Source organism: Sarcophilus harrisii, chromosome 6 (assembly GCF_902635505.1).
Source record: "Sarcophilus harrisii chromosome 6, mSarHar1.11, whole genome shotgun sequence".
NCBI lineage: Eukaryota > Metazoa > Chordata > Mammalia > Dasyuromorphia > Dasyuridae > Sarcophilus > Sarcophilus harrisii.
The window spans coordinates 89153062-89177347 of record NC_045431.1 but is presented as its reverse complement, the minus strand read 5'-3'; the positions used below and the strand labels follow the sequence as shown (position 1 = coordinate 89177347).

At 31.8% G+C, this 24286-nt stretch overlaps 1 protein-coding gene across 2 annotated transcripts in view; it reads left to right on the top strand.

The window, feature by feature from the left end:
* Positions 1–24286, top strand: part of FSTL5 (follistatin like 5) — a 933164-nt gene that overhangs the window by 144979 nt on the left and 763899 nt on the right. For both annotated transcript variants that reach the window (XM_031942878.1, XM_031942877.1), the window contains exon 3: positions 14198–14231. In XM_031942878.1, the coding sequence (XP_031798738.1) occupies positions 14198–14231 (34 nt within the window). The remainder of the gene's footprint in view (positions 1–14197; positions 14232–24286) is intronic.

The window sequence follows — 24286 nt, the reverse complement described above, 5'->3', positions numbered from 1 at the left end:
AAATAATTATCAACTTCCCATGGAGTCCAGCATACTTTTTTTTTTTTTTTTTTTTTGTGAAGAGCATTGAAGTCCCAAATGTTAGACATTTCCATCTAATTATTTAATTAATTGCCCCAGTAAAGAAAGATACTAACCTTAATTCATTTTTTATGTTGGTGCTTTAGATTAATTTAAGAAGTGATTTTTATTTGCAGTGAGAATTAGGGAACAAGTTATCACATATGAGAAGATAAAATGGGTAATCCAATATTGTGTACTGAATAATGTCCTGGACTTGTACTTAGAAAATCTGGGTATGAATCTTGCCTGATAGAGGGTAATGTGATAATGATAGGTGAGCCATTCATCCTTTTAGAGCCTCTGTTTCCTCCTCTGTAAAATGGGGACAAGAAAACATGCAAGATCTATTTCACAGGAAAAAGTTACCATACCATCAAACACTACCTAAAAGTGAACAATTACCAAAAAGATTCTGATTTCTCCCATCTTGTTTGTTTTGTTTTTTAGGTATGACTTGATTATTGCATAGAAGTGTGTGAATATTTTTCTTTGTTAATCACAAGGGCCAGCTATAATAGATGTTTGACAAATATTCCTGAAAACAAAATAAATCATGAAACCTAACATTTCCTTTAAAAAATACTCTTATTTGCTATATACACCACTGATATGTTCAAATTTCACACTTTTTTCGGGTTCACAAAATTTATTAAGTAACAACTGTGTGTAACTTTGTTTCATTCTGTATGATATAAGAAATGAAGATAAGCTGAGAGTCTTCCCTAAATGTAATTTACACTTTACTGGTAAATATGGTACATCAACACAATTGATTTCTGTTAGGGCTACAAATAGCATGAGCATTACAAACAGTATGAGATTAGAAACATGAAAGGCTTAGAGATGAAGAAAGGCTTCATGAATGACCTTTGGAATCATGAGACACATGATTCAATTTGTACCTTATACAATGCATCCATATCTTAACATCCTTTTGGACTCTTTCTAATAAAATTCCAAAAGAGATTCACCCAATTACTCCAAGGACTATTCTCTAAATATATTGACATTTAGGATAGCTTGATTTTGAAAGGAGAAAAGAGACAAAAGGTACTAATGGAGAAACAAGGCGTGGCACAGAGATAGGATTGCACTGGTATGGTGAGTCTGATATAAAGTGAATAAGATATATGTAAAAATGAGAGAATTATCACAATGTGGATTCATGAATATGGCTTGAAGGTGAAGCCTAGAGAGCAGGTTGTGAAGCATGAAATGGACTAGAAAGTGGATTAGTGAATGTCAGAGAGAAGATGAGTTATATAATACATCAGAATATTCATTCTTAGATCAAAGAGCAGAAGCTAATTTTACAAGGGACTAATATTGGAGATTTCAATCCTTTCTATGAAGATAGCTGCTGTTTTTCTGTATATAGATGAAATCTTACAACCACACTTTGAGTGGGAACTCATTGTCACTATCCCCCTTGCCTTATGTCTGATATCCTTTGGGTATTGATTGCTTTCCAAGAAAAATGTTCTCAATACATAGGAGTTGATTTTTTTTTTTTTTGCTAAAGCTATTTTTCTTTCCAGTATAAATGAGCATTTTCTTATCAACTTATTGTCTTAGGGAGTTACCTCAAGCATTGAGAGCATATGTGATTTAAATATCCAACTAGAAATCATAATTGAGTGATCACTTTGAGAATTATACTAAATCCAACTAAAATGCATCAGAGATGGATCTAGAAAACAGACTTCCATTTTATATTTGATATTTCCTCTCACATTGTAATAATCTAATATATATATATATATATATATATATATATATATATATATGCAGAGTGGAGGAGAAGCCAAGATTGAAATAAACAAGAATGAGAACTTTTCCACTCTTCTATCCTAAAGGATGTAGAGAAGATAGTCAGCTTTGTTGTCATCTATCTATTTCATAGAAAGCAGAGAGCATTTTGCACAAAGCTGTAGAATTCCTCAGTAGGTTTTCTAAGGGTAAGGAAAATGCATTTTACCTCCCAATGATACCAGAGCAACTTATCATAATCCAATTCATTTCTGTGTTGAAGTGGATAGATACAGGTTTTCCAGGATTCCAGACATCTACTTTATAGTCTCTTATATGTCCAACATGATGTTATCTATGTTGCTTTTGTAGGCAGACAATAAGTCAATGGTTATGGATTCTATCCCTTAGGCAGACAGCCATTCTCCTTTGGAGTGAGTCACAATTTATATATCAGTATATGTAGAAATCTAGATATGTATGCATGCATGTAGATAGTATATACATATCTTTCTATATATACACATATGTATATATATCATATGTTTGAATTGCATATATCATGCACAGAGCAAAAGAAATAGAGAAATAGAGAGGAAATGACAGAGACAGAGAAAAAGACAGAAAGAAAGAGGGAAAGGTCAAGATATTATTCAGGGTTATATGGAGCATAGATATTGTAATGAAAAGACTTTGATTATATCCATGTTCTGTGACAAATTTAGTCATTAAGACAATAGTGTTAATGAAACCAAGGTCATAGTCTTCATTCCCAAGGGGACAGTTAGTTTTACAATCTTTGTTCAGTGACTACAGATGCTTTTCTTCAAGTCTCAGTCACAATTCTTAGAAATCCATGCCAGTAGTTACAAGACAAAAAATACAGAGCAGGGTTAATCAATGGCAGCTGTCAGCTAAGCAACAAAAAACATGTACCTCAGATATTGGATCACTGGTATTATTTTTTAATTATAAAATGAATCACATTATAATTATTATCCCCATGTCTATGAGACTATTGATTTGATTGATGCTGTGAAAAGAATTCCTCAGATACTAAATGTTCAATTAGCACACTGAAATACAAGTCAATTAAAGAGCAAAAGAAAGTTACATCTATGTGAAGGCTTTTATAGCTGGCCATCATTAGTTAAGTCATGTGTGTTAGGAAGTGATTTTGGAAAACTTATTTGGTACCACTGCTGAATTTTCTGACTTTTGCTTGGCAGATTAGAAGTCTCTGTTAAACTCCATATGAAGAGGGTAGCAAAATACCTAAACTTTAAAAAATGTAAGAGTGAATATCACCATCATGTAAAGATCGCTCTAAACTCTCTTGTTTTGTAATAGCTTTGGAGGGATTACACTGCTCTGAAATGTAGGTCATTTCTTATCTGTAGTGACCCCTTTTTTAAAGACACTTTTTCCCTTTGTGCTGGAATGATTTTCCCTTGCCAGGAATGTTCATTCTATTAAAAAAAAGTAATTTATACTACATTGTAGCAAGTCAGCTTGTTGCGAGTTGCTAAATTAACATTTAAGTTAGTAACCCTTATGGCAGAGTACTTTGAAAACAGGGTTATTAATGTCCTTCTGCATAGAAATGTATCTCTCTCTAAATATGTATATTATATAAAAGTATCATGTTATAAATTAATAATTATGTTCTGTGTTCAACAGAAACATAATAAACAAGGTGAATATAAAAGTACTTAAAAGTATTATTGGGTTTGGCATTTGGCTAAAATAATGGGGAAAATATTGCTTTTGGTCATTTGGATTAAGAAATAATTTTCTGGCACATTTTTGGAGGGACATTGAAATAAATTCTAAAAAATTTTCAATATATTTAGAGAATAGCCCTTGGATTAATTGGGTGAAATCTCTTTTGGAATTTTATTAGAAAGAGTCCTAAAGGATGTTAAGATATGGATGCATTGTATAAGGTACAAATTGAAAAACTACCCAGCAAATGTGATAAAATGTTCATTGAAGTCAATCAATACATTTATAAGTATTTAAAAAGCTACTTGTTGCTAAGCATTGTGTTAGATTTTGGGATACAAGATCAAAATAAAATAATCCCTAGCTTCAAAGAGCTTACAGTCCTTTGGTGATAATGAAATATGCATATATAAGCATAAATAGATATCAAATAAAATAAATACAAAGTAATTTTGAAGATGATACTAGGAGCCATGGATAATCAAGAATAGTTTCAAGTAGATCATATTTAAGCAAGAAGAAATTCAGAGAAAATGAAGGAAATGGGAGATGAAGAGTCTAAGAAAGAGATGAGGAAAAAAAAAAGTCTTCTCCAGAAGAGAAGGCAACTATACAAAATACTGTAATTTCAATTAGTCAATAAATATTTATTAAGTAGCTATTAGGGCAACTAAGAGATACAATGAATATAGTGAGGGAACTTGGAGTCAGATACTTATTAGCTGTGTGACGGTGAACATGACCTTGTTTGCCTCAGTTTTTCTTTTGTTAAATGAGATAGAGAAGGAAATCACAAACTACTTTAATACCTTTGCCAAAAAAAAAAAAAAAAAAAAAAAAATTCCCAAAGGGTGGCATAAAGATTTGGACACAGTTGAAAAAGATTGAACAATAACCACAACAATATTGTCAGGCAGTGTGGTAAGAGTTGGGGAAAAAAGTAAAGGATTTTTTTTTTCTTTTTGTTTTTAGTGCTCATTATCTAATGAGAGAGACAATACACAAATAATACAAAAAAATCTATGTAGGCCCGTTTGGATAGAGCAGAGTGCATGAAAGAGAAATATACATGCACACATATGTATATATATATATATATATATATATATATATATACATACATTTATATTTATATATGTTTGTGCATATCTGAAAATTACATTAGGACCATGTTGTGAAGGGATATAAATGCAAAACAAGGTTGTATTTGGTGTGTTAGGATTCTTATAAGGTGCTAAGTAGGTGGAATTGATGAGACAGTGATTAAATCCAGTTTAGCCTTGATTTAATCCTACAACAAATAATGGTTTCCCAGTGATATAAAGATTGGTGTATACTCAGTGTGGGACATGTAAAGAGGAGCTGTCAGGGTCAGAAGGACAAGCCCACTAAAGGACAAGCCCACTAGATGACAAGCCCACTAGAAGCTCTGGGAGCCTCAGCCAGGATTCAGTCAAGGAGATTCACAAGCCAGAGAAGGAATCTTAAGCTCTTGAAACCAAGACTACAAAAGGTCTCCAGAAAAACTAGACAAGCCCCAAGTGAAGGAGACAAAACTTTGAAAGAGACAATAAAGGATTTTGACTTTAATACCTGGCTGCATTTGGGGTGATTACACTGAACAGAAACTAAGGCTGCCTCTAGAAGCCCCCCAAGAAACCTGCTCCCAGAGAACATTATATTTTAGAAAAAAATATTACATTGGTGCTTGATATATTTGACCATTGGAATTTATTGGATGGTGAATTTCTATAGTCCTGAAAAGAAATTAGGTTATTAGAATGTAAAAGGGAGATAGGGAAAAGAACTAGCATTCTAGTTGATTATATATAATTGAAAGAATACCTGCAGAATTTGTAATTATTTACCTTGGAAAAGATGAGGGAAGACTTTAAAAAAAAAAAAAAAAACTAACCTTTTAATTTCTTATGGATAAGAACTCCTGTCATGGAAATTTCTTCTGTTGATACAGATTATCCAAATAAATGTTAAGTACAATTTTAGAGAACTGCCAGGAGCAGTGAGATAATAGGTTGCCTTTTCATGATCATATAATGAGGACCTGTCAGAGGTAGGACTTGGATGTGTATCTCCTTGGCATTTTCATGTCATTTCTTCAGTTTGTTGCTTCCATCCCAGCCATCTTCCTTTTGTAAATTGGTCCCTTTCACTAGAATACTTGGTTTTGACATGGAAACCTGTCCTATATTTTACTTGAAATAAAGACCATCCACCTACTTCCCAGAAATTCCTAAGACAAGTTTATATAAATAGTTCAATTGAAGACAACAAACCCTAACCCCCCCCAAAAAAAAGAGGAAAGAAAGAAAAAAAGTTTCAAAAACAAATTAATTTGATCATTTAGTTAAGAAAAGCAATGCAGAAAAGAACTCTCTATCTCTTGTCTCTCTGTCTCTGTCTCACTGTCTCTGTCTCTGTTTGTCTCTCTGTCTCTGTCTGTCTCTGTTTCTCTCTCTGTCTCTGTTTCTGTTTCTCTTTCTCTCTTTCTCCATTTTTTTTCCTTCCCCTTCTCTATTCTGAAAGGTAAATTCTCATTCACATTTGTAATGGTTTTGTCATAGGAATCACAAGTAAACATTTGAGCAATCTTGCTGAATAGGCAGGTAATATACAAGGTTAATTGAGATGTATATCAATTAATGTAAATATTCAATAATATTTGGGCAGAAACTAAACTCTATAATACAGGCTTAAGTGAGTGGACTCAGAACAAGACCTGGATATGGTTACTCAAAACAAATATTTTGTGTGGCTCCAAAACCTAAGGGAATTCAAAATTCCTATTGGAATTCCTAGAATTACGGAGGTAAGGATGACATTCTGGTAGAAACAATCTCTAGCCATATAAAATTGAATTAAAACAGTTAATGATAAATTTTCTTTTTTTTCTCCTGAGGTAAATGGGGTTAAGTGACTTCTCCAAAGTCACAAAGCTAAGAAGTGTTGAGTTTCTGAATCAAATTTGAACTCATGTCCTCCTGATTCAGGGCTGGTACTCTAACCACTGCTCCACCTAGCTGCTCCATGATAATATAATATAATATAATATAATATAATATAATATAATATATTCTAAACAATATAATAAAGCATTTTTCTATACTACACTTACTTCTTTCAAATACATATATATATATACACACACATGCACATAGTTATACATACATAAATATATACATATACATATATACATAAATGGATATACATTTACCTATATATGTATATATACATGCCATTGTGTGCATATTTACATATGCATAGGTATATATGTAGGTATATATATTTGTGTATTTATGTGAATATACATACATGTATACATGCATATATAAATGCTAGCTCATGAAGGACTCTGGTTTTGTGTATTTGTATCTTCCATACTTAGTATAATGCCTGGCTAAATTAACCACTTAATTTTTTTTCCATTGTACATTCATGACTCCATGACCAATACTCTATACACAACTATCATTCTGTGCTTGGTATAAGATATGATAACTAAAAAGAGAGCTGTTATTTAGAAGAATTAGCCATAATCTGTGTAGCTCCAAAATACTTAAGAAACAACCCACAGACTTTATTGGGAGCTATAGTTTGTGTCAAGACAAGGAGTAACTTTGTAACTCTTAGAAGTGCCCAACACTGGAGTTGGTGGTTGTTGAATATAGTATCATTATTGCACATTATCCTGCATAATTTTCCCCATGCCTCATAATAAATCTTTCACAGAGTATCAGAGCAACATGTTTACGGACTTCCTTTGTTTCTTTTAATTCCTCAGAAGGAGTGACAGCATTTGGCATGTTCATTTATAGACTTAATTCCCACTACATCACTTGCTCCATATCCAATCAAAATAGTCTTTTCTACTACAATTTTTTGTGGAATATAATCTATTTACTGTTATTTGTATTACTCATAATTTTAGTTAATTCAAGAATCATTAAGTAAATACTGATGTTAAAGAAATTAACCTCTGTGATAGTAAAACAGTTTAAGATTATTGAAAACATTTCTCAATAAGGGTGTATCAGACTTTCTTTCTTTTTACACAATATTGGTCTCAACTTATCCAACTGAGGATTCAAAGTATGTATTCATATGTTTTATTAAAGTGAGAATGACAACAAGTACACTAGAAAATATGATTCAGTACCAAGCAAAAAACAAAAACAAGGATAAGAAAAGTAAGAAAAGAAAAATAAAAGTACTTACATAAGTCTTAAATATTGCTAAGAAGATTTATATCTGCATGTTGTGAGTTTTTTGGAGAGAGAAGCATTCATTCAATATTTTCATAAAAGTCAAAGTGATGATAGAAGCTACAAAATAACTGATTGTATATGTGGAGTTTCTCTCTTGCATAGTGCCTTGCAATGTTGTACTACTTATGGGGTATGTCACATACTTTCTTAGGGCTGACAGTCCAAAATGTGCTCCCAGTTTTTTTTTTTTTCTCAGAAAAAAGTGACCACCATGTGATGAAATTGAAGCTTTCTCAAAGGTCTAAGAGTAACTAGTATAAGAGGAACACACCTCTAAAACTTTCAAGTCACCACCTGTATGGTTCCCATTTGCACAAATTTAGATACTCACAGTGATGACACTATTAGTGTTATTATGTTTCTTAATATTAATAGTGTCATCACTATTAGTTCATAAACATAACTATTTGCCTTAACAGTAAAGCAAAACCAATACTCACCATAATGTAGTTACTCAATTTAAATCAAGTAAAGAAATAATTAATCAATCACAATCTAGAGATAAACCTAGATAGCATATTACTATCTATCTATTTAGCACCCAGGGAGGTAGATAATATTTCTTAGGACTGAAAGAAAACCACATCAGTAGGAAAATCATGGGTGCTAAAATTAGCCTACAATATTGTACTGTAGGCTGTGAATCATTCAGGAACTTTCAAGAACTATTTCTCATCAGTTTCTTTTTATAATTATCTGCTTTACTTCTACTCCTAGATGAAGTATCTTCACAACTTCCCTTGAAAAGGTTCAGTGAAATGTTATAATATTGTATTGGATAACTGTTCTATCATATAGGACATCATTCTCTTTAATTCAAACAACTGCAAATGTCATGAAGCTATCCTTCTCCTTGGCAAATCTAGCTCCTTCACTCACCAATCTTCTATGTAGTTCAACAACAAATTGAGGGCAAAATTTCAACATCCCCTTTCTACTTTCCTTCTTGCACCAGAAAAGTCAGCAGAGAGCAACAAAGAATTTTGAGAGACTTCACTCCACTTATATCGTACATGGTACCCCAGGGAAATTAATCTTTTCTTCAACTACCCTCCAATGAATTTCAGTTTTTATCCACCAAATTTAGATGTCACAATTGAAGGCTTCTTTTTGGAATTGACTCTCTTCCTAAAGGCTTCCCTCTCACCTATCCTTTCCCCCCAAAAAAAAAAATCCCTCAAAACTGGCTTTTTAATTTACCATGAAAACTTTCTCTTACACCTGTTTCTTTACTCCTTTACCTATGTTTCTGTACTTATTAGGAGCCTCATTATTAAAATAGTATAGAGTAGAGCCTCCTGATTCTTCGTGACTCACCTTTCCCTCATGAGATAAAAAGCTGACAGTTTTTCTTTTCTGTTAGTTATAAAACCATCTTTATTATTTAATCATCTCATTATCTCTGAATAGTTACTTTATTTATCATTGTGTGAGTGGTTAGCTCTTTAGCCTAAAAAAAAAAAATTGTTAACCGCAAATGAACTCAGGGAGCATAATGCTTTTCTGCCCCAGCTATTCTATAGTCTTAAAGCTTTCTTAAAATTCTCTTTAAAAATCATTCTTTCACACTTGTATAGTCTACTAAATATTTTTTGTTTTTCTCTTTCCAGCTATCAGATTACTTATCTAAAAAGGAGTTATTATCCTTTTCTATGTAATTTAAACCTTTTAAAAATATTTAAAAGTTCACTTTTTTTTGCTTCTTTTGCCCACCAAACTATTCATATGTTATCTAAAAACCATGCTTCTTCACACATAGATTTTAGCATTTTTTAAACCAACCTTTTGTTTTGCCTCCTTCAACTCCAAAACTATTTACATTTAAAAGGGGAATAGAACTAAATTTTTTCATAGTTGTTGTGCTTTTTCTTTGTAAAAAAAGAAATTGTGCCTTTTCTACACCAATCTTTTTGCATGTTAAAAGGGCAATAGTTGTGTATATGTGTGTCTATGTAAATATACATATGTATATACATATATAAAAAATATACACACAGAGAGATACACACATATATGAATAAATGCTAAATTCAGAAATGCTAATTCAGAATATTAGTAAAGTTAGAGGTTAAAATAAGTTAAGAGAAGCCACTGTAGGAGTTCATAGGAATGGTAAACTTATAAAAATAAATTCATTCTATCAGCATTACAGAGAATTTGAGTTGATAGAAAATAGTAATTATAAATTATATAGAAGTTTTCTCAACTAGTAAACAAATTTCTTTTTCAAGTTGTGGATCATGGAAGCCAAAGGACAGAATTGATTTACCATTTGTAAAACATCAGAGAAAAAGGACAGAAGACTTTGGGCAGTTATAACTTATAACAGCAAAAGCAAATCAAAATAAAAAGTTGAAAGACAAATATACCTATGGTGTGAAATTTTGCTAAGAATAATCTTCCATGTATTTATAAATAATTCAGAGGACATCCAACTCAAAATTGGACAGTCTGCTTGTATTTTTTAAAAATATGATGTATTTCTCTTTGTGTCAGTTGCGCAATGTGCAATTGGACTATATGAGGAGATGCCACTGCCATTAAAGATTAAGTGGGGAAGAGCAGCTGGGCTTACCAAATAAGAAATCCATGTTGTAGGTCAGAAATATCAAATACACTGCCTATAACATTCTGTAGTGAGGCTGGAACCAAATAAAAATACAATTGAGAAATAAAATACAATAAAACAGATTATAATATATCTTAAAACTCAATCAATACTTTAGTCCATGGGGATCCTTAAATAAAGTTTAGTGGTGCTTTTTCCTGTTTGAATTTGACATTTCTGCTGTAGGTTTCACAGATTCAGAGACACTCAATAATTTGTTTTTAGATATGTTAAAGGCAAGATTAATTAAAAATATTATAGTAGGGATTCCAAGAACAAAAAGGTACCACAAACACATTAAAACTACTGATTGACATTCTTGGCTTATTGAGAGTGGTTTGTATTCAACGAGTATATCTTTAATGAGCATATCAGAAGAGAAGAAACCAACTTTTGCAGAGACATTTTTTTTTCTCATAGAAAGCCATACTTTGCAGTTATAAAATAGCTTGAATGGTTAGAGAATATAAAATCCAGCTGCGTTCATCACTTATTGATTTTTTTTAATAAAGCATTTAATTCAGTGAAACAAAATGCAGCCTTGAAGGTTCTCCTGAAACCAATGCATTTTCTATTCATGCATGAAAAGTTTATTAGATTGTCAGGTGTTATTTGGGAGATAACTTTATTCACTGATCTTTTTAGATTTTGACATCTAGCAAAAATGGGCAGAAAACATAGACCAGGTGTCCCTGGAGACACGAGCATAGTACATTATTCTTACTCCTTTCCCCTCACTGAAGACAATGACAGATGATATTTCGAGGCTCCAATTGAATTGCCACAACCTTCATACTCTTTCTTATGAACAGCTATAATGTTGTTCATAGATCATTAAATTAGACAAATATTTATCAATATATTACCATAGTAGATGTTATGTGAATAAAAGTTAAACAATAAAAGTAATAGTTAACATTTATTTATTGCTTTAAAAATTGCCAAGTGCTTTACTTATTTTCACAATAAGCCCATAAGGTCATATATGACATAGAACTTGTCTTTATCAATCTTTCATGCTACAAGGGGTTATGATAAGGATAGATAGAAACATTACTATGATTAAAAATAGAATGAATTAAGTCTAGGAGGATGGATGGGACAAAGAAGTCTTGTGTTAAATCAAAAGATGTTTCTAACTAGTGAGATTGTGGAATAGTTCTCGTAAGAAATGACATTCCAGATTCACCTTGAAAGATCAATATGGTGCTGACCAAAAAAAAAAATTGAAAAGGATAAGTGGGAATAGGTTTTGCCATAATACAATTCATAGTAAGCAACTGTTCAGCTATTACACTGAACATAACTATGAGGACAGTATTTTTGAGATCCTACAATTAATCAATCCATTAATTGAAAAGTTTTTTCTAATGTTTTATATATGTACTTTGGATTATAAATAGAAAAGTGAGACATTCCCCTTAATGAGTTTACTTTATTCTAGTAGAATATACCTTCACTGGAAAATGAGTATAAGATATTTAGTGAATAATTACTTAGTTAATAAGCATTATTAAGGGTATATTGTATGCTAGTCACTGTGCCAAGTGTTGGGAATTTTTAAGAAATGCAAAAAAGTCACTTGGGGGATTTATAATCTAATTCTCACAACATTTATAGACAGTGATTTGGGAGATATGAGAGAAGAGTTTAACAATTGCTACAATCAGGAAGGCCATTTGGCTACTTGAGCTGCACCTTGAAAAGAACAGGGTTTTTCAAAAGAAATAGAAGGTGATATAAAGCATTCCAGACCTGAGGGACAACCTATGCAAAGGCATGGATGTGGTTGGCCTAATGCTGTGCTTTGGAAACATCAGGTAGTACAGTTTGACTGAAGCAAAGAATATGTAATCAGCAAAGATAAATAGGATGGAACCAAAGTGTGATTGTCACATTTTTCTAGATATTCTTTATTACTTACAATTTATCCATCACAATAAAAAGAAAACAAAAAATATGTTTCTAAAATTTGTTAATCTGACAAAAACCTTTTATTCTCACTGTTTTGTATCTTGGTAAAAGTATTATGAAGACACAAACTAATCAGAATGCAAAGGCAAAAAGAAAGGAAGAAAGGGAAGAGAAAATTCTGGCAAAGCTTACATCAAAGATCATTAATATTTTGGATTTGCAGGAGATCTCAGAGGCAATCTAGGACCATACCCTCATTTTCCAGCTGAAAAAGCCAAGGCCAAAAGAGGTTAAATGATTTACCAAAGACCAAAATGGTAATTGGCATACGATGTGGTATTTGAATCATGTGCCTTTCAGTTCAGAACCAAGTACTAGCATGCTTATTAATATAACTTACTAACATAAGGACATTTTTTCTTCATTCTGCCAAAAAAAAATTCATTGACTCTTCATTTGTCTTTTACTTCTAGGATCATGATTTGAGCTAGATTGAACATGAAGTGAATTAATTCAATCTTTTGATCTTATAGCTGAGGAAAGGGAGACCGAGAGACAGAGAATGCTTCACTCAAAAGTTAATTGCAGAGATAGGGTTCTGAACTGAGTTCCTGTACTTCTAAACTCAAGAGTTTTCCCCTGGACTCTGAGATTTTGGCTTATTATTATTATGATAAACTACCATTTTTTAAACTCAGCTTCATAACATCTATTCTGTAAATACTGTCTGTTATTTTAGAGTATTTAGATAATAATAACTCTAGTTTCACTTAAAAATAGGAGAAATAGAGCCCTAGGAAAGTAAAATGAATTGTCTAAAGTTACATAAGTAGTAGCTAGAAGGTCCCATGACTCCAAATAAAGTATACTTCTTTTTTGCTATACTTTACCGTATCTCTAACTTAAGGTTTTCGAACTCTGAAACTTTTTAGAGAAAGTAAAGTGTACTTAAAACCTTAAATGAAAAGTCAAAGGATGAATGGTTCCACTTAAAAATGTGAAAGAAAGCTAATTCTTTGTTGGTTGCTGGGCAACTAACAAGGAGGTATGTCAAACTGAGAGACAGGGTTGAATAAAAAAAAAAAATACACGCATGAATGAATAGAATCATTGTCAACTTTAGCCTCTTGTTTTCTTCTTTAGAAGAATGATATGGGGCCAAATCCATAATTAAATTTAACAATTGTTAAAAAGTCTTTTTGTGTTTTTTATTGTATTTCTGAGAATTTTCCCCATTAAATTATTTTCCTTATAATTATTTATTATTAATATATACCAGAAGGTAGCAGTTTTCTGAGACAGTTAAATTTTATTTTGTAAATGGAAATGAAAAGAGCATGCCTTTTAAATCACATATCTGTACTAATTCATCTCGTTAATCTTTGAAATCTTATTTCATTTAAGATGCTGGTTTGTTAGAGAATTATATGTCCATTGCTAATTTCTGATTTTTTCTATACTACACATATTTTTTTTGGATGATGTTTAAAGAATAGAAGTGAAATGACTTTTCCGAGATATCCCTTAGGTTGGGATCTAAACCTTCTAATTCCAAATTTAGGATCCTTAATATTGTATCATACTTCCTACTCTGCTCCTGAGCAACTTTATTTGAAAATGTCTTTTTGCACTATAGAAAATGGAATCATAGTACCATGTACTCAGATAGAGAAAGAAGCTTAGAAATGTCTTCATTCCATCCTGATCAATTTCCAGATAGACACTAAGGCTTAATATTATTTTGTGTCACAGGGTTCCTGATAGTTGGTAAAACTAAACAAAAAGTATATTGCTGATTAAAAAAAAAAAAAAACACATTTGCAGAGTTTTGACACATTTCTATGTTTTATTCCAGCAGGAAAAAAGTCAAGAAAGTTCAAGAAGCAAGGGTAAGAACTGAATGATTTTTTTTTAATCATTGTTACTTCTAATGTTATTAAGTATGTAAAGAATGCTTAATCTTTAGCTTCTGGGACAAAAGCATGGTACTTTAATGAAAATTTTGGAATATTGGAATGTCAAAAAATCATTGATTGCTTTGTTTTCTCTAGAGTTTTGTTTTTTTTTAATAAATACACTACAGTAAATTTATAGAGTTGGAATGATGAAGGGAATTTGGTGTTAATTGGAGTAAGGGAGGAGAATTTTTTTGAAGCTGATGAGTTGGTATTATGGGCACCAATGCCTCATTTACTATAAGGGATGTGTGGAATTTTAGCATCATATTTTTTATTTAATTTCTTGATTTCTCTGATAAAATGTACTGGTAACAGCATGAGAGTTAAAGAAATATATCATTTTAGGCCCAGAAGAGGGGGCAATCAATAGAAATCATTTCATGGAATCATACATTTTAGAGATAAAAGCAATCTTAAGCATTGTTTAATCCACAGAGATAAAACTATAGTAGGTCTTCTGGTGGCCAGCAAAACCCCTGGATGTGGCCTGAATCAGATTGAAATGTAATTGGGTGTGTTAAACAAAACACAATAAAAGATAGATAATATTAATTTGTGGTTTCCCAAGTCAATATGTAGTATAGGGAACTATTTCTATTTAAATTAGACATAGGTGATAATGTAGAATTTTATAGAGAAGAAAACTGAGATGTGGGGAGTTCAGTAGTTTTGGTCACATTGACTTGAAGCTAGTGGCAAAACAGTAATTAGTAAAAACTATTTGATCCTAGATCATCTAAATTTAAATTCAACCTTTGATACACTGCATCATAATGGGGATCTTCAAATATCCCTGGGTGCTTTAGATATTGAATTGTAATATCTACACTATATCAGTAGATATATAGTAATAGTAGATCAATTTTTGATATCTATTTATGTTAAATAGGTGGAAAAGAACAAAACTTTGGGAGAAATACCTGTTTAAAAGCTTCAGTTTATAAATGATGAATTTTTTAAAAATACTTAAAAGGATTTTATTAATTCTATATAGAAAATTAGAGATCAAATTTTAAAGAATTATGTAGTTTTCATTATTTGTCAGCATATTTAAGTGTTTGTGTATATATGTGTATGATATGTCTGTGCAGAAAACAGAATAAGCATTAGTTTTAAGAGTTCTGCCTGTTTCTGTTAAATATATATATATATATATTTCTTTCTAGGAATTCTAAAAGTATTTATATTTGTTTTCAGAAGACATGAGCATAATTTGATTAAATATGTGAAGTTATTAGGCTTATTTAAGTCAAAACACTCATTTAATCTTCAGTTTTAATTCTAGATTGCTACAGAAGGAAATTTCAATCCCAAGATATGCTATATGATGTGCATTTAAATGATGTATGCATTTTAGTTATTCCAAATATATACTTTGTTAGGAAAAATCTCAATCTGTAGTATTAGTCTTAAATCAGAGTTGTAATCATGTTATAGTAGAAGTTAGATTTGTTTTGCTTTTTTGTTGTTGCCTCATTGCCACGGGCAATATAAATCACATTACCTGCAGCAGCAAAAATGACAGTTTTCAACTTAATGTTTCAGTGAGCTGTTCATTTTTTGGGGGGATCATCTTTTGCAAAGAAATATATGACACAAGATAAGTGCTCTTTGTTTCTCAATGTTCTATCAATGCATTGCTCAGAACTCTCACTTTCATTATGGTTACAGGACTCTCAGTTGTAAACAAACCAGACATAGGGATACTTCTAGACATGTGCTCTTGTTGAGGTTAAAAAGGAGACCTCCAAAAGATGGGGGTGCAGACTGGTGTTGAAAGGTGTCTCAAAAGAATTTGCAGGCTTGAACTCATCTCCAAGTTTATTATAAATGTAACACTAATTGAAGCAGGATAAGTTCCAGAAGTATTTAGCAAAGAACCAGGAGAAAGAAGATAAATTTATAGGACAAGACAGAGAGATCTGGTTACTCATGTCAATGGAATGCTAATTTTGTGGCTTAGAGGTAGAACTGAAGAGTGGTCTTATCCACCTCACCATTTGTCTCAGAAACCCTGTTATCAGTGACCAACAGATTGTTATCTGGTAGTCAGCAATGTTTCTAGTACTGTACTATTTTATTCCTAATGTCAGGAGACTTTAGGATCATTGACAAACAGATTATTAGAACAACAGCACCCCTAAGGTCTGGGGAGGACTACAGAAGCTGCATGCCCATCAATTGCTTCCCAAGAGTCTTCCATATTACTCATGCCTAGTTATATGAGTCCATGTGGACATGCTATTACTTGACTATAAAGGTGACTTTTTTCTAAAGCTTTGCTTTTTTATTCAATATCTCAGGAAGCTTGTTGAGCCAAGAAAGTAATAATCTGCTGACTTATCGAATATTGTCTCAGGAGGATAAACCTTTAACTGATTAAACATATCAAGTGAATTGGCAATGTATCTGAAAAATGCTAGCTATATTTACTGGATACTAGCAACTACTCACCAGATGATAGATTTTTGAGTCTTGTTAAATTGATAATCTGCCTTACCAGTGGCATATGGTATAGGGAAGGGAGTTGGATACTTTTATCTGCTTATTTTTCTGTGCAGTTTTTTTGTTTAAGTCAGCAAGTCTACATTGAAGATGTTGGATATCTGTAGATAAGGTTATTAAAAAAACAATGCACTTCTTAGAAAATGGATCATTTTCTTTTCCCCATGAACATAGTTATAATAATTTGAATGAATATTCCTTTGACTGTCTCTTAAAATAATTCATGATTTGGTTTTGACTATTATTAATTTTATTCCTTAAACATTATTGAAAAAAATCCCATAAAGAAAGAATGCTAATAGTTTCTCTTCACATAGATGAAATCATGACTGATTTCATTCTAGTTTAGTTTGAATCATTCTCATTTTGGGGGATTTGGGGGGTTTTATGTAATAGAGCCTTATTTAGTAAAAGAAGACATCATCCTTTTGCAGTGCATTCAAATTGGTCTTATGCTATTTTAATTAATATCATGGGTTTTTGAAATTAGAATTGTGTTAATGTTCTTTTGTTTGCTTTGTGTTTCATAGATTTGATGGCAATTAGATAAGAACCTGTAAATAATATGTATGTATGTGTATATATATATATATATATATATATATATATATATATAAAATGTTATTCTGCTCAGTTTAAGCAAAGCATATGGTTTTCAGGTGCACTTGTGATAACAGGTTTAGAGTTCAAAGAGCTCTTCAGAGGCCTTCATTCTGGAGCTAAGATGTTAAAGTCTATAGTGATTAAATAATTAGACCAAATTGTAATGGTAGATGTGGTAGAATTAGCATTTGGTTGAATTTGAATTTGAATCCCTATCCTGCAATTCCAACTATGAACACTGATCCAGCTATCATGTTACCAATACATTATTAGTACACTGGCCTATCTGCCATGCTAATACTTTTATATTTCAGAAAATTTCCACACAGAATATTAGTATTAAATGTGAATGTAGTTTTTAGAGATTTTTTAACTTTTATAATTTTAAAGTTTTAAGTGTTCCCAGATGTCTGTCAACTTTGGGTAGAAATTAAAATGGCACTTTGATGGCCTCTTTAAAATGGAAGTTTGATGCTTTAGGCAGAAATCACAGAATTTTATCTTGTGATTCATTATCCCCAAATTAATCCTATTCCACCTATTTTGCCATAAAAAGTCTGCTAAGTGGATTAGTGGACAGAAAGCTGAACCTAGATTCATGAAGACCTGGTTTCAAATATGGTCTCAAACATTTACTGAATGTATGATCATAGACAGCTCATATAACCTCTGTCTGCATCTGTTTACTAAGTTTTAAAAGGGGAACAGTAGCAGTACCTACTTCTCAGGTTTATTATAAGGATTAAAATAGATAAATATTATCACATGTTAAAGCAGCTTCTGGCAAAAAGTTGACATTTATTAAATACTTGTTTTCTTCCTCCCTTCCATAATAGGGGGGTGTATAAAAGAAATTGATGTAACTCATAGAATCCCATTCTAAGCAATTGAGAACAGCTGAATATGCCCAAGAATTGAGAGGAGGACTTGGAAATGGTGTGCAGAACAAGGAAAATTCCATGGATCAGAGAAATAGATTTTACAATTTTATTATTTTGGCAGAGTAGGGATTTTTTGTTTGTTATTGTCTTTTTTAATCTATTGATTTTTTTTCTGATTTCCCAACACAACAAGAGAAAATATATTCTAGGACCTCTCTCTAGGCAATAGATAGATAATGTAGCAGTTTTTCCTGAGTGGGAATTAGGATGATGATGCAAATGCCTCTTTCCTTCTGATTGTTTCTGCAGCTTAATTTGAAAAAAAAAAAAAAAAGCCCCACTATATGGGAGAAACTGAGATAATGGCTAGCCAAGGACAAGTTAAATTAGAAGTTCCACAAAGGAACTAAAAATACGTATCATAAAATATTGCAACTTTGAAGACTACCTTTTCAGCTGTGATAGCTTTAGTGTATGTTTATACTTTACCAGAGTCACTAACATGTTACTTTTGCTATGAACTTTTCATTAAAATACACTTTGTTTTAATTTACTTATTAAAAAGGAGAGATGGAATGACTCATAGTAATATAATAACTTTGTGGTTTAGGTAAACAATAACTTTCCTAAGTTTTCATTCCTACTTTTATCTTTATTTCCCAAGTTTTAAACTTTGTTTCTTTTTTCTTTCTCTTTGCATCTTCCTTCTTTTATTACTTTCCTTCCTGATTTTTTCTTCCAATTTTTCTCTTCTGTATTTCTTTTCCTTTTATTTCCTTCTAATCTTTCCCTTTTTGTAATTTAAAGATTACAAAAGCTTTCCAAATATTCCCCTGGAGTTTTCACATGTAATGACTCAGAGTTCCCAGGGTGCTTTTATTCCAAAAGAGATGAGCAAAAGGGAGATCCTGGTCTTGGTACTTTCATTTTAATGGTAAGCAGTAACAGTAATGTTCAGCAATAAATGTATATTTTGTTCCTTACTTACATGAACTCCTTACCATTTGCTTCTTCCCTTGGAAGGGGAAACTGTTTATGTAGCTGAAAGAAATAATATTACATATTAGACCTTAAAGTGATGTATGTAGGTGCTTGGGTGGCTAGATAATTGAAGGTTTATGATGTTAAAACCAAATAATTTACAAATAAAATTGAAAATATAAACATTGAAAATAATTTATATAAAATTGAAATTATATATAAAATATGAGAGTCCATGAAGAGAGTGCTACAAAAGTGGAAAATTTTGAAAACTAAGTCATCAACATCACTTCATCTAGGTTAAAAATCTTTTCAAATATAGCATAAGAGAATATTTTCTGTGAAAAAATATGGAGTGTATGATTTACTCAGTGGAAAGGTCCATGAAAGTTAATGCAATATGTGAGAAAGGGGGAAAAAAAGGATGCTATTCATATTGCATTAAGAGAGATATGGTAGTCAAAACATGGGAGATAATTTCCTCCCTGCTGAAGTTGATTTTGATCAGAACACATCTAACTTTTATGTGTTCAACTCTAGATACCACATTTTAGAAAGAACAATATGGATCTTGTCTAGAGGAAGTTGAGGAGGAGAGAGAAATATAAAGCATTTCATACAGGGAATCATTGAAGGTTGAAGGAAATTATTTGCTTGACAAGGAAAAAAATATTATTTAGAGGAAAAAATAATAGTTGTCTTTGAGTTTTTGAAGGGTTGTCAAAAGAGAACAGGACATGTTCTCCCGAGAAGGAACAGTGGATATGGTAATTACAGATGTGCAGATTTTTACTTGATGCAAGGCTGAAAAATACACTCTTAAAACGGACAGATTAAAATCCTTGTATTCAGTGGGTTCCTCCTAGAAGTTTTCAAGTCCATCTAGACTGCATATTTCTACAGCTTCTCCAAGAAAGATTCAGTCTTAATAAGAGATCAAAACATTCATGTTATAATGAAAGAGATCATATAGGACAGAGTTAACTACAGAGAAGATTTTCAAAATATTTGATTGAGTTTATCTTGAGTGTTAAATTAGGCATATAATAATAATATACTTTATATCTATTTATATAATTCATTTTTTCTTTGTGGTACTCAAATATCAATCATATCAATCCCTCAGTCAACTTCTAAGGGAATGGCAGGATTATATAAAGCAGGAATTTACTAACTATTCTTGATAGCTTGATAAAATGTATGGACTGATCCTCAGGACAATTTTTTTTAATAATAACTTTTTACTTTCAAAATACATCCAAAGATAGTTTTCAACATTCACTCTTGTAAAGCCTTGTGTTCCAATTTTTTCTCCCTCCCTTCTCCCACCCCCAACTCTAGACAGTAATATATGTTAAGCATGCACAGTTTTTCTATACATATTTCCACATTTATCATGCTGCAAAAGAAAAAAATCAGATCAAAAAGGAAACAAATGGGGCAACTAGGTGCAGTAGATAGAGCACCAGCCCTGAAGTCAGGAGAACCCGAGTTCAAATCTGGCCTCAGACACTTAATACTTCCTAGCTGTGTGACCCTGAGCAAGTCACTTGACCCCAGTTTTTGCCTCAGGAAAAAAAAAAGAAAATAATGAGAAAAAAACAAACAACAACAAAAAGGTGAAAATACTATGTTGTGATACACATTCAGTCCCCATAGTCTTTTCTCTTGATGCAGATGGCTTTTTCCATCACAAATCTATTGGAATTGGTCTGAATCACCTGGCTGTTGAAAAGAGCCACATCTATCAGAGTTGATCATTACATAATCTTCTTGTTACTGTGTATAATGTTCTCTTGGTTCTACTGGCTTCACTTAACATCAATTCATGAAAGTCTTAGTCTTTACAAGCTTTTCTGAAATTATCCTCCTGATTGTTTCTTATAGAACAACAATATTCCATAACATTCATATATCATAATTTATTTAGCCTTCTCCAACTGATGGGCATTCACACAGTTTCTAGTTTCTTGCTACTACAAAAAGGGTTGCTACAAACATTTTTGAATATGTGAGTCCTTTTCCCTTTTTATAATCTCTGAGATACAGATCAGTAGAGACATTGCTGGAACAAATGGTATACACAGTATGATAGCCCTTTGGGCATAGTTCCATACTGCTCTCCAGAATGTTTGGATCAGTTGACAATTCCATCAACAATATATTAGTGTCCCAGTTTTCTCACATCCCCTCCAACACTTATCCTTATTGTTTCCTGTGATGTTAGCCAACAGAATAATATTCTAAATGCATAAAATATAAATTACAAAAGAAACAAATTATATTGAAATACAAATTGTATATATACATATATGTACACACATGCAAATGTTCATATATACACATTTGAATGTTTCTATGTTATGTACACACATATATAATATATGTCTATTTACATATATTATATATATATACATGTATATACATAGAATTTCTACACCTCACATTAAGAATATTTTCTCTAATGGAAGTAACATGGAACTAGAATTCTAGGCAGTTCAATTTTAGTCATAGTTCTTCTCCTAAGCTGTTGGACTTTTAAAGTCAGTTCCATAGTCTTTTTGGCCTTATTTACTCATCTAAATGAGGATATTGGATGAATTGATCACAAAAATTTTCTCTTGATCTAAATTCTAAATAAGTCAAAATTTATTGATTACCTACTGTGTATTCCCTGGAGCAGTCAAAAGAAGTAACATAATCTCAATACCTAATGACCCTATGAAGATGAAACTTCCAAACAACAACATACATGAGTAAACAAACAAAACAAATCTGAATTATTTAACCTATTAAACACCCTCTCTTCTTTCAAAGCCCAACTCAAGGTTTTCTTCTCTCTGAAGCTTTCATTCATTTGCCTTTCCCTCATACACCTTAACTAAGGTGAAAGTATCATCCTCCTCAAATTTCTCATTTCATTTTGCATTTTAATCCTCTTTTGGGTCATTATTATTTTTGCATATGGGTTTCCTCTCCAAACCCATATTAGTTATCACACTCTTGATATAAATATCTATGTGCAGTAGAAAGTGTATTAACTTGGAGTTAGAGTATAAGATATTAGAACTTGACTCTTCCATTTAATTCATTCATCTTTTTTCAGCTTTCATTTTGTTAATTGTTAATTGTCAAATGAAGTCATTGTTTTAGCTGACTCAAAGGACCCTTGAAATTTAAAAATCTGCAATCATTTTATCTATTATTTCTCCAGCATAATACCAAATTGTTTAAACATAGATTCATAATAAATGTTGGGCGAGTAAATTAATGCAGTCTCTCTCTCTCTTTCTCTCTCTCTGTGTGTGTATGTGTGTGCTCTATCCACTGCACCCCTTAACTGCCTCATTCTTTTCCTTTTTGATCTGATTTTTCTTTTGTATAATATTTTAAACATTTAAAATAGTATCCTGTTGGCTAACATCACAGGAAACAATAAGGATAAGTGTTGGAGGGGATGTGAGAAAACTGGGACACTAATATATTGTTGGTGGAATTGTCAACTGATCCAAGCATTCTGGAGAACAGTTTGGAACTATGCCCAAAAGGCTATCATATTGTGCATCCCATTTGTTCCAGCAACGTCTCTACTGGATCTGTATCCCAAAGAGATTATAAAAAGGGAAAATTGTGTGTGTGTTGATAGAGAATGGACTATCTTTGCAACTTGGTGAAGTATAGGGGACCCTAACTCAGAATAATATTTTGAAAGACAATAAAAATATGCTGAATTCAAAGGAAAGCAATAGTTTGTAAAAAAATAAAGATGCACTGTTTTTTTTTTTTTCTTCCAAGTTCACAAACCCCAAGTTAAGAAATCCTGGGTTAAACAATAAAGGCTATAGAAAATTTTATTTAGTAATTCAAATCCAATGTAATGTTTGTATTATAGATTATTTTCACTGTTATTTTGTCATAAACATACATTCAGAAATAAGGATGGAATGGGAAAACTAAAAAACTGAAGGTAAAAACACAACATGAGATCTCACTTCAGATCAGTAAGGGAGCAGAAAGAGTAGCCTGCCACTCTTTTCTCAAGCCTATACTGCAAATATTCTTCCAATAGAATAAACAGAGAGTGTCTGAGTAGCACAATGGTTTTCTCTTCAAGGCTGTACCATAAGTGTACAGAACTGGGAATGAAACTTGAGATTCTGATTTCCCAAAGCTGCTCAGTTCAACACATTATACAAAGAAAGTAAAATATCCCATAAACTTCAAGGATGGTAATTCATGTATATGAGTCCTTTATGAGAATTCTTGTCTAATTGCTTAGTATTTTTATGATTATGAAATACAATATATCCAGAGCCATAAGTAATCTTAGAAATAATGGTTGTGAATTGTTGTCTTCAGTGCAACTTAATTCTATTTTTTCATGGATTATAACATGGCATGTTATGAACAGTGATTTTTGTTTGTTTGTTTGATTGTTTCAAATTATAGAGATTGGTGGTTGGGACAAATAGCTATTTGAAAAATTTATAGTGACTCTTCTCTTCAGGTAACCTGGTTATATTTGTAGTCTATGGCTAGGTACAGTAACTGAAATTAATAGAATTCCCCTCTTCTCTACCAGTTGTGGGGAAAAAATGAAAGGGCTGAAAATTGTTTCTTATAGTTTTCAATGAGAAAAATAATGCAGATAGCAGTAGCAGTCCATCTCTGTAGACTGATGTTAATCCTTGTCTTAGGGAAAGTAATTGGAAAGAAAGTGAATGGAATAGAGTAGAAGGAAATTAAAATAGAACAGCTTTTGTTCAAACCTTTTGTGGCCAACAGTAATCGTTTTGGATCTGAGTGGTATTTATATGTTTGATCCAGCTGTTCCTTCTATTGAAAGAGTATTTCAGAAATAAAATTGTTTATCATGTACTGCTATTGATTTAGTAGGAGCATAATACCATTATCATATGAGGGCTACTTGAATATAGGTGTGTGATTGGCATCCCCTTAATGATAGTCTAAGTCTATTAATTCTTTATGATCTATTTCACTTTATACTTAAGTAAA